The 18,863-nt window shown below is 31.1% G+C and overlaps 1 protein-coding gene across 1 annotated transcript; it reads right to left on the bottom strand.

Moving 5' to 3' along the window:
• Positions 1-455: 455 nt before the first annotated feature.
• LOC135951456 (tigger transposable element-derived protein 4-like) lies at positions 456-1,367 on the bottom strand. The gene has a single exon (XM_065501116.1). It carries the CDS (start codon positions 1,365-1,367, stop codon positions 456-458), a length of 912 nt encoding a protein of 303 aa, XP_065357188.1.
• Positions 1,368-18,863: the final 17,496 nt, after the last annotated feature.

Here is an 18,863-nt window from a genome sequence, read left to right on the forward strand (position 1 = left end):
GTCAATTTCACTTTCTTCATCTTCAGACGAGTTGGCTAGGTTTTCTTGGGAAGCAATTATCATTTCAGTACTAATGTTTTCCAAATCTTCATCATTAATGATGACGTCGCTATCTAAATTTATATAGTCTTCGACGTCAATTTGAATTTGGTTCTGAACTCGATTAATAACATTAGAGAATTGAGCAAGTGCTGCTAGTGGAATATCATCTTCTGCGGTCCAACAGTTATCGTCATTGGAGCTACCTCTTTCCCCAAACCCAGATTTCCTGAAACAATTTTGTATTGTCTGTGGACTTACTTGTTCCCACGCTTTGTGTGCAAAATAAACGACATCTAACAAATTTATTGATTTTGATAATTCCAAAGCAGAATTTGCATCTTCCATTTGCAACAAAATATTTTTTAAAAATAACGATTTGTACAAAAACTTGAAGTTTTTTATAACGCCTTGATCTAGTGGTTGACAAAAAGCTGTTGTGTTTGGTGGGAAAAAATAACTTTTACATTTTTTAATTTGAGATCTCGAGGATGAGAAGTCGCATTATCTAAAAATAGCAGAACTTTCCGTTCTTGAATTTGCATTTTCCTATCAAACTGCACTAGAAAATCAGTCATCAATTCAGATGTCATCCAAGCCTTTTTATTTGATCGCCATGTAACTGGTAAATTGGTTAAGTTGATGTTGCGAAACGCCCGTGGCTTTGCAGCTTTTCCAATAACAAAAAGACGTTCTTTCTCTCCAGCCATATTGGCGCAATGCAAAATCGTAAGCCTATCCTTTGCCATTTTTCCTCCAGCGCAAGTTTCACCTTTTAATGCAAATGTTTTATCAGGCAATGCACGAAAAAATAAGCCAGTCTCATCTGCATTGTAAATATCTCGCGAATCATATCCCTCAATCAAAGAAGGCACTTTTTCTGTAAAATTTATGACATCATTTTGGTTTACACTAGCAGCTTCTCCAGAAATTGTACGGAAGGATATGTTATGTCGTTTTTTGAACCTTTCAAGCCAGCCAGATGATGCACTAAAATCGGCGAAATTCATATTTTCTGCAATTTCTTTAGCTTTGCTTCTTATAAGAGTGCCCGACAGAGGAATAGCTTTATTTCGAGCCTTCACAAACCATTCGTAGCACAATTTATCAATGCAAAGACCCTTTGGACTTAACATACTCTTTTTTCTCTCTGGATTGACATTAGTGTCCCACAATTTTAAAATTTGGTCTTTGTTTTTTACAATGCAAGCAGCTTGAGTTTTGCTGATCTTACATTTTTTTGCTAACTCGCGTACACTAAGTTTTTCATTTTTATGTATTTCAATGACATTAACTTTTTCTTTAATACTCAACACAGCTTTAGGCATGGCGATTTCAGAACGTGTATGTACAATAAACACTTGCAAATGTATGTTTTTTTACATTCAATATCAATTAAGGGAAATCCCCTTTTTACAGCTGTAAGAATATAAAATAAAGTAAACAAAAACAGTGTTGCATTTCTGTAATCTGTCCCGTTATGGGGAAAAAAAATCTCCTTTGGTATGAAAAAAAGTGTCCGCGTCCTGTTATAGGAGGGTTGTCCGCTCAAAAGGAACAAAATTTAAAAATCCCAAAGAATATTTTTGGGACTGAAAAAAGTGTCCGTTTATGAGACGTGTCCGCTTAAGAGAGGTGTCCGCAAAGAGAGAGTACACTGTAGAAGCCATCGTTATTGGAAAACTGATATAAATATGGGAGAAATCGTCAATACCTTCAGTATCTGATAGACGAATGAAGGTTATGATACGAACATATCATTTAATTTAAATATCTTTTAAAGTCTCACCCGAAAATTGTTAAAGAAAAGTTGGAAAAAATCCATTGTGAAAGCAAGACTTTGTTTGATATTTCGGCATGTAAATGAAAACATTTTCTGAAATGTACTTGTATTAAAAAACAAAAAAATACCTGCAAGAGAATGAATTTTGATAACATACCAGAGAACGGTTACACAAATGGCTATAAGTAGCCAGATACTTATATTGAGCAGTGCATCAGAACTTGAATATGATCAGTTTGATTGTGAAGAAACAGAACAATTACAATTACTACCATTAAAATCATTTTTAGGAGAAATTGGCAAAGAACTTGAAAACTTTAAAAAAGGCCAATAGTGAAGTTTCAACCAATTCCCAAGAACTTACCAGAGCTTTGCGTTGAATATATAAGTGCAGACCTTCATCTATATATTTCAGTTGAGAACAAATCTAACAACTCTTGCAATATATATTGTAAATGTTTACGCTCCTGTGTGGTTTTCTATAAAAACACTTCCCAGCTGTAAAGACGGACCTCGACACCTTTTTGAACTAATCAAACTTAGCAGATATTTAACAACAACTTTGAAGGTTTGTCGGCCCAGTGATTCAAAGTAACAGTTATGTAGCACATCCTGAAAACTTATTAATTGTAATGTTAACATATCCCCAACAACTTATTCGTGAATTAGCTGTCCATCGACTCACATCGTCAAATAAATTACGGCTGTTTCAGATACCAACGATAAATTTTAATACTACGTCATACTATGACCTTTTGAAATGGGATGAAAATATTATTGAATCACCTATATTAAAATCTGAAGATGAAAAAAATCTTCTTCTGTTTATTGAAGAAGGAAAAAACGGAGGAATTGAGCTATTTCAGCCACTGTCATACTCAAGCGGTAAAGAGAGCAGTCAAAGTAGAGTAAAGCAACATCAACTTTTTGCAACAAAACAAGAAGAGAAAGATTCATCAAAGCTCATATGGAATCAAAAAAATCAATACCAAAATTTGATAGCAAAAATAATTTTGTCGCTATATGAACACTTCATTATTATTTTGATTATCCTTTCTTTCACTTCTGTAAATATTTTTGTAATACCTTTTTTCAGTTTTACAAATAAATACAGATATCTGGATAAAACTTGCATATAATGCTCTATTGCCTTTTTTAATTAAATTTTTTAAAAATTCAACCTAAAACCGGAGGCAGAAAATAGTTTCCGATTGCAGCCAAACTTGTTGACATGAAAATATTTATAATTTGGCACATTTTTGTCACCGTGCCCATAACAAAACTTTAAAAAAAATTTTCTTCATACACGGGTGACCCACAGTTAGACAGTTAGATTAATAATACGAACCAGCAAAAACTTTGCTTACAAATAAGCTGGAAAATAAGGGGAATTTGACGATAAGACTACCTACTATTCTACTGAAAAAAGTACTTATTTTTGTTCGCGATGTCCCAAAAGTAATCCTTTATATTTTGGCCGGAAATAAATTGTTTTTTTAGTAGAGTTATTTATAGAATTGTATATTTACTACTTCTAAAGTAAGTTATTAAAAAAGACATTATTTGTAGCTTTGTAAGCGACGTTTTTGCTGGGTATCAAATGCGTGAAACGTTTTTTCCCGAATGGTTACACTATATCGATATGAAAGCGATATCGTATTTTCGACAGAAATTGTTTTCTGGGTTGTTTTGTTTTTAAACACTACGCAGCGGGAAAAATATGCACTAAAGATGTCTTCCTAAATGCCTTATTTTGCAGACACAAGGTCTTCTAGCCGCATTGCAAAATTATTTAAATTTTACCCGGCGTGTCATTGCGAGACATGGTCTTGCATACTCGGGCTATGGGAAGGTCTACTTATGATAGGAAGCAAGCAATTTATTGTTGTAAATTTGTGAGGAGAGTTATGTGCTGTTTTTCTATAGCGAACGAGTGCTTTGAGTAGACGTTTTACATGTATTTTGTTTTTATTACAATAACAAAACACATGTTAAATTTCCACTTTCACACAACACATTAATCAAATAGATGCAGAGTATTTTATTTTTTGATGTAGACTATTTTCATTTACTCACTTGTTAGAAGGGGATTCATAGGGCTTCTGGAACACCTTCTAAGAGCAGGCAGAGTGGAATGAGTATAGGATATTTTAGAATGTGTAAATATGCATTTCTGAAGGCCTACAGACTGAAGTTCCTATCGTTCTAGATCTTTACTTTGTAGTAATGTGTAAAAAGACCTGTTTACACATTCTAAAAGATGCGATACACATTCCACTCTGTCTGCTCTCTGTAGACGTTCTAGAAAGGTTATGCTTCTCCTTATAAAAACCTTCACACACATTCAAAACAGCATTGCAAAATCAAACATGCTTGCTTTTGCAATTATTCCTATAAGTTGTTTATCTATAATAAAATGTGTTTTGCTCGCTTTATTATAAATCTTTATATGACACCATAAGAATGAACAAAATTTTCTAAAAAATTAGTCTTTTAAAACATGTGATGTTGTGAAGTTCGCGTAAAGTAGTTTTTTATATATGTATATAAAACTACACACGCGATATTTTAAAGTCCATTTATTATGTTTTATGCTGAATTCATTTAGAATATTTTCTTGCTTCAGCAGACCTTCAATTATGCTTTAATTTTCAGGCTCGCAATGACACGCCGCACAGTGGCTCATTTTCGTTTTTCATCGGTCAAAACTCTGTAACTTTTGAACTGATAGAGATTTTTTTTGGTGGACAGATAACTTCTTGAATTTTTCTAAAATTTTAATTTCATTAAAATCGGTCCAGCAGTTGTTGTGCAATTTAAGGTTAAAGTTGAACTTTTAATTTTTTATAGCATTTAGTATGAAAATGCATTTTTTTTGTTTTTTGAATCAGCTATTGAATTTTGTGTTTATACCAACATTTTTAAAAGATTTATGCTCGTTAAAGTGATTTTCGGAAGCGGGTCTTATATGGGAGCTATAACTAATAATGGACCGATCGCCATGAAATTAGGTGACATTAATTCAGTTTATATAAAACTTATTTGAAGCAAGATTTGTGTAGATACATATATAAATTAACCATTTACGACCGATAAAGTACAACTTCGGGAGAACATTTATATGGGTGCTATGTGAAATAGTGGACCGATTTCAGTAATTCTCAATAGACTTCGTCCTCGGGCCGAAAAAATTTATGTACCAAATTTTATCGCAATATCTTCAAAATTGCGACTTGTACTTTGCGTCAGTCATATGAACAAATAAATTAAAAATAGAACAAAAATTTGGGAGTAATTTCATTCAAATGAAAAAAGTGTTCAACAAACAGGTCAACAAGTATATATAGGCTTAAAGAGGACACTTTGCACTTTCTCCTGGTTGTAAAATTAGTTTAATCTCCTTTTGACCCTAAGCTCTTTTACTCCACTGAAATTCAAATTTGGCTAAAATATAGTAATTGAGAAAAAAATTAATAACACATCAGTAGTGCGATTCACTAACTTTTAACGAACCGACAATCGTAATGTTTATCGACATAAATAATCGCTTGCAGTAACGATAGTGTGATTCAGTAATTTATTTTTAACGAATGTTTAAGATATGACATCTCTGTCTACAAAATATCAAAATAAGCGAAAAGTAGAAAACCATTATTTGACACACAATAAAATAATTAACCAGTGGAGTAGTGAGTACAACGTTGACTAGCAATCGGAAGGTTATTGGTTCGACACTTGGCTGCGACTTACTTTTTTTATTTATTTTTTTTAGTAAATACATAATTTTATGAATAATTCTACTAACAAAACAACTTATTTCCTTCCAAAATGTAAAGGATTACTTTTGGGACATCGCGAACAAAAATAAGTACTTCTTCCAGGTGAATAATTAGTAGTATAATCTTCAAATTCCCCTATTTTTCAGCTTATTTTTTTATATTTTATTATAAATATTAATAAGTTAAGTAATCAAAATTGTGTTTCCATTATTTTTACGATAGTTCCAGCTACAAAAGATGAAGATGACGAAGAAAAAATTGCAAATACACTTTATCGATTAAATAAACACAACTTAAATTATTGTCGCTAACATAACGAAAAAAAACTGCTTTAAGTAACAGCTGACTTTAACCGACAGCGAATGTCGTTAAAAATGTTACTGAATAGCAAATTCGATAAATTTTCGTTATATTTATTTTAACGATACGATTATCGTTATAAAAGTTAGTGAATCGCACTACAGGTATAAACGGTACAATGACAAATCATATCAGCTCTTAAAGACTATTTATTATCCTACCAACATAACAAAAGAAAAATCATCCAATTATCTATAATAGTTTGCGAGTAATGATAATTTACTTCTGATCAAATTTACAAAAATCACATTTTTATAAAATGACATAAAATATTTGACTTTAACAGCATGCCACGCACACAATTGACAATAATTTTATCTAATTTTTTGGCTACCTTAGTTTCAATGTGTTTACTATTGAATGGCATTAAAATTTTTGAAATCGGAGTTAACAAAAAGTTGGACTTTTGGCCGATGAAATTGAGATATGAGTCACCGTGCGCCGTGTAAAATTGAAACGATTTTGCAATGCGGCTGGGTGACCTTGTGTCTACAAAATAAGGCATTTAAGAATGCATCTTTACAGCATCTTTTTCCCGGTGGGTATGTTAGCGCACTAATCCAAAAGTAATTTAAATAGTGTGGGTGTAATAAATGAAGCACACTTTTAGGCTTATAAATTTGTTTAAGTGCAAACATGCATCCATCCTCTGTAGTTTTTTTATACTTATTTATAAAAATAAATTAAATGCATTCAATTTTTAAAATGTAAAAACTTACATTGTAAATTATTGTATAATTTAACGCAAATAAAAACATACAAGTGCATAGAGAGTGCATATATTCAAACACAATTATTGTAATGCACATTAACAATGTGTGTATGCACATTAGGATGGCCCTTATGTGGGTCTTTTTACCTTGTGGTGCTCTGTGGGACCTTAACATCAAATGCAGAAAATCTTAGCCAAATGGGTTAACATTTAGAGTTTGCACATTATATTTGAAGTTAGAGTTTTGGCTCAAATTAGCAATATTACAAAAATAATATTAAAAAATTACAATTATCTTGAGAACCATAATACTGGAAGTCTTTAAATGTTTCTTTTTGCATAATTTGGCTTAAAATATGCGGTATTGGATTAGTGGCCGTAGCACCTATCATACAAAGTAAATAGTAATTTCAAATATCTGGAGAAATATAATTGTGAATGTCTTCCAACTGTACATGATTCAATTTCGTATCAGTCAATGAGGTTTAACAAGAAATGGGAGGGATTGGAACTGTAGATGTAGGTGCCACATACAAAGTCAATAATTATTTCCAAATATCTTGAGAACTTTAATTGCAAGATTCTTCAAACTTTGTCCGAATAGCAGGGTTTGGCTGTAAATGGTCGGGATTGGATTAGCGAGCGTGGTACCTCCCATAGAATATAATTAGATATTTTCGAAAAGTTGGAGAATCAATTTATTATTACTGTATGGAGTTTAGCTAAAAATGGTCTGGAGCGGAATAGTAGGTGTGGCCTTCCGAAGTAGATTTATTTTTTTATGTAAATTTCAACTTTAGATAAAATTATTTCTAATCGCCTAGCCGCTTTCAATAGATCCAAAAACATAAAAATCCCAATTTTGTGATTTTTGAAAAGTTTTTTTTGGGAATTGTGGGATTGTCTTTAACAATTCGCAAATATTTTTCACTTTTGGATTTCGTTCGAAAATTTCTATGTAAGTGTGAAATTTTAAAAACGATTCATAAACAAAACTTTTATTGCATTTTAAGAATTAAAATATTCCAAAAAATCAGCTAAAATTTTGTTTTCCCATATTTTTGAAAAAAGTATTCTATTAGTTTGTAAGCTTATAACTTTGGTGACCCCCACTGAAATTTTCCCGCAAAAATTTTCGTATAATATTTTAATCCTTAAATGTCCTTTTTGAAATGACTCCTTAGGGGTCAAATTGACCCCTAAGGAGAGGAGGTAGAGGGTTAAGATCTTCCACAAAATAATAAGAATTCTCTCAGACATTAAGGGTGAATTCCAAAATGTATGTATGCAATGCAACCTAAAAAAGTCGAGCGATTCTTAACGCAACCGTGTAAAGTTTGATAATGTTTCATATCGCAAAATGTATGAAAAAGTAAAAACAGGCAGTATGCTAAGTTTTTTTTTTTAAATTTTAACTACGCGTTTGCATGTTTTGTCTTGATAAAGTTATGACTGACTGCATTGCATACATACATTTTGGAATTCAACCTAGCTTACAACATTTGTTTCAGTTAGTATAATATTTCGATAAAAAAATTAAAACTTTGACCCACTGTAAAAAAAATTCAGACCAGCTGGACTATAAGTTTATTCTACAAAAATGATCTACTCAATATGCCCTTTCAGAGTTATATGTTTCAATCAAAAAGTCTCAATTTGTTGGACAGTGTAGCAGACTACCACGAGACTTGAGGAGAAAATATAAATAGTGAATTTCATATTAAAAGTGCAAGAGATTGTGGAAGCCATAGGCATATCCTATAGCTCGGCAACTTCGAAGGAGTGTTTGGGCGTTGTTAAACCGAGTTTTTGCACCGTTTCGTAACTGTGAACGAAACGTGGATCCACTACAACACTCCAGAGACTAAACCGCAGTCGTCGGTCGTCAAATGCCTATTTTGATGACCTCGACAAATCTTATTTTTTGGAAGGTATATAAAAATTGGAGAAACTTTGGACAAAGTGTATAAAGCTCCAAGGAAACAATGTTGAAAAATTTTAAAATTCGACTGCTGTCCGCTTTGGTACGAATCATCGCAATGGGAAAACGATGTGAATTAAATATAAAAACTATTTTTAATTGGATTTTATTATAAACATATAGGCGCATATTCATAAATCTTATCTAAAGTCGGAACCAGTAAAACAGAAACTAAAAAATAGTTCATAGATAGTTGTAGATCTTATTCACAATTCATAACTAGCTTAGTTACTGATTTGACATATAGAGAAAACAAAATGTCGATAATATTTCGATCGATATATATTGTAATTAATTAAAAGGCTTATAAAGCTATTAAAGAACAATTTTTGTTCTCTAAAAAGTACATACAAAATTTATAGTTGTAATTTGTATGTAAATAAGGGCATGTAAATTTAAATTTTTTAATAGAATATTGTTGACAAAAAAACAAATTTCTACATAATTTTCTCTTTGTATACATGTATTAAAATTAAATCAATCAGCTGTTTTTTGAATGTATTAGGTTGGCATTTAGTTACAACTTTACCCATGATTAAGTGCTAACTAATTGTGCTGAAAGTAACCAATTGTGAATAACTTAAATAGCTACTTAAAAAAGTCAACACTTGGTGATCGTTTATGAATATGCGCCATAATGTTTAAGATTTGTTGGGAAATTTTCCCAGAACTTGCAATGTCTAATAAAATGTGCAACCTTTAAGCGTCAGCAGATTTTGCTGAAATTTTCAGCATTTGATATCTATAGTAGATGAAAGGAAATATTTAGAACTTGGGAGCATCGACAAATGGTAAGTGCAACATGAGTGCACCCTAATGTGCATTTGTTTGAGTGTAAGTAGGTGTATGGTGAATATTTTTTAATTTAAATTTAAGTTGATTACAATTTTATATCGATAATTGAACCTTAAAGTAATTTGAAGTACTTTAATGCATTGTAATGAAATATAATAAAATAATCATTAATTGTATGTATTTATGTCTGCATTAGGGTGATAACTATTTGTTACATCTACCAAAAGATTCATTAAATGAAATTGAATTTAAGGTGTAGAAAATAAAGTGGAAAAATCAACTTTTAATTTAGATTTTATGTTAGACTAAAACATTAAAAAATATATTTCTTTCTCAAATATAGGCATCTACTTACGTATATGCCTAAGTATATATATTATATACTTACTTACTTTATGTTATATGTGTAAATAATTGCATTGTTATTGTATGCGTGAGTACTATTTATTTATTTGTATGTGTGTTTGTTAATTATGTATTTATTGTTGTTATTTGTTTCCAGATTGAAAATTAAAAACAAATCATTGTAAAATTGTGATAGTGGTATGCAAATAAATTAAATGAAATTAAAAGATTATCTTTTTCGTTACAAATAAAAATAAAAATACATACTGTGTAATTAATCGTAAATAATTTTATAGCAAATAATGAAACAATAAATTTTTATTATTTGCAGTATGTTAAAAATAGTTTATTTAAATGCACATAAGTAGTAAATAGCTCTCGTCAATAATACACTGTTTGAATAGTACACAAATTTGTTCCTGATGAAATACACAGCATGTTTGTTATTACTTATTAGCGCAATTAATTTTAATTTAATAAGTTGAGTACAAAAATTTTTATTATTTGAGGTGGTAAACGTTGAGAGAGTTTGGGTGATACGAGATGACTATGCGTTTAATATTCTGAAAGTTAATATCCTTCTTTTTAATTATAATATTCCTGTTTATATATTATGGGACCTTGGACAGACATCTGTCCATAGCACTATAGGTAATTTCACACATTTATGTGGCCAAAACTATAAGGAATCACTGAACAAGGATGAAAATCGCTATACGGGGGTTTTTAAGGTTGCTGATTTCGAATCTGAGTTAACATTTTTCAGATTCAAAATGACTGAATCCAATATGGCGGCGTAAATTTTAAAATGACTTCTGATTTACATGAAAATCGGTATAAGGTTAGACTCCCGTCTAACTGAGATATTCTTACAAAAATGTCGCTGTTCTTCCTTAACACATATCGTCCCAAGGATTTTTTTTCGATTAACTTTATAAAACTTGGTAGTTGGTTGATAATTTAGGATTAGAAAACACGAATATGAAGTCGAAATTTTTTTCAGATTTTTTGTTTTTGAGAAAAACGACGTTTCTTATGAACTCAAATCAATTCATATTATTTATTAAGAGAAAAATAGAACAAGACATTTATTTAGACTAAAAATATTTATTATTTTCCTTCATGAGATGCTTCAAAACAATGTGTATGAAGCGCAATATTGCACTTTTTGCATAAAAAAGAGCTTAGTTTATGACATCTCCATTTCATATTTTGCTCTATTTTAACTATAAGATGCTTACTTTTCCTATAGGAATACTATATTTGTAAGTCACTAGCTCTGTCTCTGTTGAATCAATATATTGCTGTTTCACCTTTAGAGAATGCGCAAGTTCTACTCGAAATTCTTTTTGAGATTTATTACTTTTGTTTTGGTAACGACGGCGGAAACAGTCCAGTTTTCAAGCATTTACCAACGAAGAATTTAGAGTAGAGATCAATAGAGGCCAATACCACTTCTTTGCTCGAAGTGCAACACTATAACTTTGTACATAATTGTCATGCAAATCCACTCCTCCAATTAATTTGTTGTAGTTTTTCAATAGTAGGGGTTAGTTATAATTTACAAAGTGACCATTATTTTTTTTAATTTTTCCATCTTTCTACAGTTGGATAGAGCTTTATTGTCCTGACAGCGTCAAATTAAAATTTTGTTGTTGCTGTCAAACTAGAAATCATGATCCAAACTCTTTCCAAACTTTTTCCGGAAGTAAAGAAGTTGAAAAATATACGGTATGCCTATCTGCAAATTCTATATTATCTAACAAGTGAAGAGCTACATTGGCTCCTAAGCCAACTTCTTTGTTGTAGCTGATCTATCATAGGCTACGCAGTATCTATTTACCGAGCAGAGGCACCATAGTATATAGATGAAGCGAATTGGCTTACCACGTAAAACATTTTGTCGTTCTTGTCTAAGTTTTAGTTGTTGCTGAAGTGAAAAAAATTTTAGTGTCCAAGAATTTATTTTTAGGCATACATAACTTCACAGCAGCAACTCTTAATGTAGGATAATTTTACCAATAATGGCGAGCTGCAGGCACAGTGTGATATCCAGACAATACCAAATGCCTAGGAATCGTTGTAATATAGTGTAGTCTAAAACAAAATTAAAATTCGACTGCTGAGCGTAGCGATTTGTTTCCTCGATTATCAATCATATCTAAATCCTTATAACCAAAAAATAGATCAAGTAGTATCATAATAACTTAATTTCTGTGAATTTAAATTCGTCAATTAGATACAATATGGCAGTATGCGAACTCTTCTGAACAAAAACAAAAGTGCTATATAGTGCCCAGTGTTCGACAAATCGAACACTCCTTTTTGAAGTCAAATTAAAAAAATACCAGTGAAAAATAAAAATATTTCTTTGTTGTTGTTGATAGTTGAATCGTTTTTTAATTGAACTACATTTGCACTTTTTTTTATTTTTTTAAATTTTATACAGAGTTTTCAGCTTTTAAAATTAATGTTTTTTTTCACCCCTATTATAAAACAGGGGATTGGAGTGGGCATGAAATTCTATTTTTATATTTGTAGCTTACTCCTTATACTATATAATTATTGAAAAAAATACATAGTTCTTAGTCTTACCAAAAATGAGAAGAAAATTTTCAAAAAACATTATATTGGCTGTTCGAAAAATCGAATATTGGGACGATATGGGTTAACATAATCCGATTCCTCATTCAAAACATTGCCGCATTCAGCTATACCAACAATAAAATTATAAACAGCAGCATTCTTCCAACCAAACTTCCGCAAATTCGCTATTTTACAAGCAGAGGCTGCCACAAAGAATTATATTTCTCAAAAAATTCAAAAAGGGCAACATTAAATCGACATATTAAACTCAAAATTCTTGGGTAAAAGTTTATCCAAAATTTAATTTATAGATTTTTGGTAATTATTCGAACTTTTTATATATATAATTTGAAAGTAAATTTTTAATTAGGCTTAAGTTCATTTATATTATAATTTATTTGTAATAATTCAAAGAATATCACTGAATACTATTTTAGACAATTGGCAGGGTAGAAAATGCATTCCAATTTGCCAATTGTCTAAAATTTTAGTATTCAGTGATATTCTTTGAATTATTACAAATAAATTATAATATAAATGAACTTAAGCCTAATTAAAAATTTACTTTCAAATTAGTTTATCCAAAATTAATTTTTCAGAAAAAATTATAAAATTAAAGCTTATGGCAGAAGTATGAGTTTTTTCGTCAAAGGCAATTTTTTTTTGCAAATTCTTTTTCTTAAGCTATTAAGCATTACACTATGATTTTTGCTTTCCATATTATATGTTTTCTAACCATTTAAATAAACTTAAAAATTCTACTAAATTGCATGTTGTATTCAGAAAATTAGAAAAATCTCATCACCAGCACATTTATAGATGTTCTCCTCTCTCTAATATAAGCGTTCTGATGCGGAGATAATTGAAAGAGCCGTTTTGGAACAATCGTTTTACATACACGATCCTTTCCTGTGATTTTAGAAGAAGCTCAATTTGTGAGTAAAGCAAGATAACTGAATAAAGCAAGACTGTGAGTAAAAAAGCATCAATAACCACGAACTAAACGCAAATACCAGGGGTGGTATATTTAGCTTTTGATATTCTGTATCACGCAGAGAAAAAATATGGTTGAACATGTTTACTGTAATAATTTCAATATTTTTACAAGTTTTTGAACACTGTTATTATATATATATGATTGCGTTAACCATAATATGGTAAAGTTGCGATTCACAAAATTGCAGCAATCAGAAATCTCTCGGCTGAAATCTCATAATCTAAGAATAACATATTGTTACGAATTTGCATTGACGACTGCCTGCAACATTCATCGTGTTTATAAACATGTTCATCAGTGGAAGCTTCTACTTATCAACAATGTTGATAGCATACAGTTATTAGAATTGGTTGTAGTTATGACAAAACTAAATGTTTAAGCTGCTAACATTAAAATTGAAAGCTCTAGAATTGGAATATACTAGTTTTAAGATCATTGTAGAAATAGAGCTTTCAAGAAGCAGCTAGATGGTAATGCAGTATATATAAATTGGCCGTGAGAACATCAACCAGTCAGTCTAATTTGAAGTATCGTTAAGTAAAGACAAATTAACTGCCTTCAAGTGTGCTGCATATTCTTGTCATTATAAAGAGTTTTTTTAAAGTGTGTTATATAAGTGTGTGTATTAAACTAGTGATTATTTAAATTGTTGTATAAATTTAAATAAATAAAGAGTTGTTACAAACTACTAAACTGCTTTTATTTGCAATCAAAAGTAGCCGGTTTGGAAATGGAATTAAACCAACGTTTTTAAAAAGTTATAAACGTAATAATATATCATGAACATGATTGCCATAAATATATATTTATTTACTACAATCATTTATCTGATTGCGACAATCATGTGAATCTTAACATTACCATATTACGGTTACCACAATCATATAAATAATTACTGTGACTATAATATTGTTAAAAAACTTTCAAAACTGTTAAAATGGTTACAGTAAACATGTATTACTATATTTTTTTCTTTGTCATAATTTGTTAAGGAAACAGTATATTTTTACTTATTCTAACATTTTATATTAAACTTTAAATATTCATAAAAAGTGGAATTGGCATGTTTGGCCCTTAGCTAAGGATAGGTTTGCTCAGCAAATAATAACTATGAACAGAAAAATGTAATTTAAAAGTTAAATTTAATTATGTTATTAAAGCTTAATTAGATTGAACAAAAAATACATTAACGCAGGGGCGTATGATTAATATACAATTTTTTCACTTCAGCACTCATACGTCAAGGTCAACCAAACAATGTACAAATAAACGCTTTCAGCATATTTAAAACATTTACACAACATTTGTATGAGGCGCCACCAGTATTTAATATCAAATTCTATTAAATTCTAAAGAAGGTTTTTTTATGTTCAACACTCATTTATTTATTTTACGCAATTCGTAATCGTATTGTGTCATTTTGTTTATTTTTCATTCCGACGTTCATTCTCCTTCGCTCGCCATATTTTTTCCCACTTATTTATGACTATGAAAAATCGAGATATTTGTCATTTAATTTGAATAACTGTTTGTCCAATTACTCGTTCTTCTGCTGCTGATTCTCCCATGTATATACATACATTTTTTTTGGGGGGGGATGGGTGCTTTAAGTCTGTTTGTTATACTTTTTTGTCCATTTTTATGGATTTGCTATATGAGTTTATCTGTGTGCGTTTGCATGTATGTCTGTTTGTATGTGTATTAAATCAGATTGAGATATAAAATATTTTAACAAATTTATGCCCATTATTTTGACATTAATTCAAGCTTTATAAACATGCTAAAAACGTTCTTTTGATTAATCAAAGACTACCTCCCGTCCTTACCATGCTTTTTCTTATGCTCCTCAAACAACTCGAGGGAATTTTAATGGAAAAAAGGACTTGTCTTCTTAGAGAAAAGATGAAGAAGAAAAATATTTTATTACCGTTACCACAAACACAAAACAAAGCAAAATGAAATGAAACAAAACAAAACAAGAAAATGAACAAATTTGTTAAAGACAAATAAAACCAAAAAAAAAAAAATAATAATAGAAATGAACATAAAAAAATCAGAACATTATAAATAAAAAGAGACATTCAAATAACATGACAACAACGAACAAAATAGATTGTAGATGAACCAATGGCGCCATCAGCAATTGCCACTTCCTTTAGACGACAGCGGCAGTATCAGGCAGCTTTTGCTTTAGTGGTGGCAGCACAACTGACAAACCACTTGCTTTAACACCAGCAAACGATTTGTTGTTTGTTATTTGTTGCTGTTTTTGTTGTTCGTGACGTTGTCATTGTATTGTTTCTTGTATTCCCTTTGCTTTGTGTGTGTTATTCTCTGATCAGCAGCTTCATATAGCTCCACATCCTAGTCATAATCTGGGGAAACCAACAACAGAAAAATTTGTTGCCTCACACCATAAACGTATTAAAGTACAAAAGTCTTTAGGCCACCTAAATTTTTTTCCTTCGCCCGGTTTAGAGAGACACTGGTTTCGATTGTGTTTTAAGGGTCGTTTTAATTTGTTTATTTTAACACTTTAATTGAAGTTGTTTTTTAAAAAAAATATTTTAACCTGGGGGTGACAAAACATTTGTTTCTATTTTGGTCACATCGAACAATTAAAATTTAATCAAACTAATTTATTGTCTGTTTTTATAGCAAACATCAAAAAGAGAGGGATATATTGATTTTGTCATTCCGTCTCTAAAATATCGAAATATTAGATGCAGAACCAAAATGTATATATATCATGGATCCTTATAAAATTCTAAGACGATTTCGCTATGCCCCTCCGACTGTATGTTGTAATAAGTGTTTGTTGACTAGAGTCATGGACAAAAATTTTGATATTTTCTAAAAGTATTTTTGAATGATAAAAGGACAACTCCTATTGAAAATAGTAAGTATTCAAATTTTTTCTCGGAATATGCCTCTATGATACAGCCTATATAATAGTAATATCCATATAAAATTCAGCAATAGTTAGTCTCCTGTAAAAAGAAGTCGCGGATTGGTCAATATTTGATCCTCAATATAAAGTCCACTTCCGAAAATCATTATAATATGTATAAATCTTCTTCTATATAAATAAAAATCAAATGTCGCTCGTTGGTAATTTCATCAGTTGAGAACGCCTGAACTGATTCGGTCATTTTTTTTTAAATGTTCGTCATAGTCCAACATAGGTTCTTACGGAAAGAAAAATTGGCCACGCCTTCTTTTACGTACACTTTTTTCGATTTATATAAAATTGGAGAATGTATTACAAATTTAAATTTACACAGTCCATCCAAGAAACGATGAGTGTTTCTATTTTTGTTTGCTATTAGTCAAGGTTCTTGGCCCAATGATGAATTGTGTAAAACGTATAGCGAAGCGTGTCAACGCTTGCGATTGTTAGAGAATGACATTCATTGGGAATTCACCCTCGGCTATGGTGTGCTTTCGTCAAATGCTCATCAAATACGAACACTGTTTTCGATAATTATCTCAACATGCTTCCCATCCAAACCGACTGATTTGTGTGATGATATTTTGCATCAGATGCGTACTAGAACATGAAATCCAAATTTGCAAATAAGCGATGAAATTTACAACGAGGCTTTGATATTAATTGAGGACATGTGATTGATGATGTCGAACAAGGTATTATTATTGCGATGCGAAAAATAATTTTATTGCAATACCTAGAGGGAATCTGTTCGAACAAACGTTTCACTGTTGAATCGACAACAAAAATATGCGCTCTCGGTAGAACTGGAAAATCTGTTTTGATCGCGTTGATTTTGGTAACGATACGCTCGTAGAATGATATTGCACTTGAACTGCAGCTACGTTGTTTCAAGGCGGTTGATCTGCTCATTCAGCACTCAAGTTGCCATTGTATATACAAATCCATGAAAATCCAACATTGAACATTTCCAAGAACAGTGCGATGGCCAAAGTTTTGCAGCAAAGCAAACTGATCGTTTGGAATGAGTGTACAATGGCTCATAAAAAGACTTTGGAAGCATTAGACAATATGTTGTAAGATTAACAAAACAATCAAATGCGGTTGGGTGGTGCGATGATTCTGTTGGCAGGTGATTGTCAGCAAACATTGCCAGTGATTTCACGGTCAACGCCAGCCGATGAACTTAATGCATGTTTGAAGTCGTCCGTTTTGTGAAAACAAGTCAAGAATCTCAAATTAACTGTGATCGTGAGTGTCGGGCTACAGAACGTAAAAATCCTGGTTGACAAAATCCTGGATGACATTTCATCCGGCTGCTTTCAATTTCCCATCGCTTTCTGACAGTACACCGAATCAAAATCCGAACTCATCCGAAAGGCGTTTGCATACATTGCACAAAATCACAAAAATCATGATTGGTTGAGCGAACGTGGATTTTAATATTCAAAGTGAAATTGCTGTCGAATTGATGACGTACAATTCGGTGGATTTTGTTACATCCCAAGTTTATGTCGTAAAATATCCAACCAAGTTTTTAAACTCTCTGGAATTACCCAGATTACCGCCTCAAAATAACCAACTGTCGGATCGGTAATCACAATGTTATAAAACTTAAACCAACCACGTCTTTGTAATAGCACCCGACTTGCGGTAAAGAACATGATGAATAACGTCATCGAGGCAACAATCCTTATAGGAAAGTACAAATGAGAAGACATTTTGTTACCACAGATCCCGGTACGCCTTGCTTTTGCAATGACAATTAACATTGCTTTTCAATGTATGTCGCCTGTTTCCGTGTCGGATCACCATCTGCATTATTTGGTTACGCGGCAGACAACAAAACAAAAAATGTCGTGTATCACAGATCATTGCAATGAACGAAATTATGATATCACAGCAAAGCAATCGAAAAAAGTATTTCTTTATTTTAATTGGTTACCTGAAAAAGCACAGGATTAAAATTACAGGCGCAAGTGAGAGTAACAACACTACAAAAAAATATATCTACTTACATGTATTTTGTTGTTGCAAAACATAGAATTTTGACTTAGGTTTATCATTTAAAAATACGTTTTTAACTATGTATGTATTTTTACACATTTCAAACAGCTTTTCACAAATTGAACACAAATATTTTGTTTTAATTTGGACAGGACAACGTCTGTTGGGTCAGCTAGTATGTTACAAATATCGTTATTAAGTTAAAATTCGACATACAGGTAAGCCTCCATTTACGCGGTTTGTTGGGCCCAAAAAAGTTGCGTGTAAATCAAATTCGCTTGAAGCGAGGTTCTAATTTAGAACGAAATGCATCTGTGGGGCCAATATTTTTTTATTTCGCGTAAAACAATACATAAGTCACATAACAAAAACAAATTGGGACCTAAATATAGCGGTAAGTTAGTAAATAAGTAAATTTATTTTATTTGAACTTTTAAAAACTTAAAACAAAATTAAAGTTAAAAAACTCAACTAAAAAATTATTTCTTATAGAAAATTAAGAAAAAAATTTCTATTAAAAAAACAAAAT

This window comes from Calliphora vicina, chromosome 1 (genome assembly GCF_958450345.1).
Source record: "Calliphora vicina chromosome 1, idCalVici1.1, whole genome shotgun sequence".
Lineage (NCBI taxonomy): Eukaryota > Metazoa > Arthropoda > Insecta > Diptera > Calliphoridae > Calliphora > Calliphora vicina.

Bases quoted from the DNA above. Each gene is read 5' to 3' on its own strand.
- LOC135951456 (XM_065501116.1), bottom strand. From the start codon at position 1,367: ATGCCTAAAGCTGTGTTGAGTATTAAAGAAAAAGTTAATGTCATTGAA.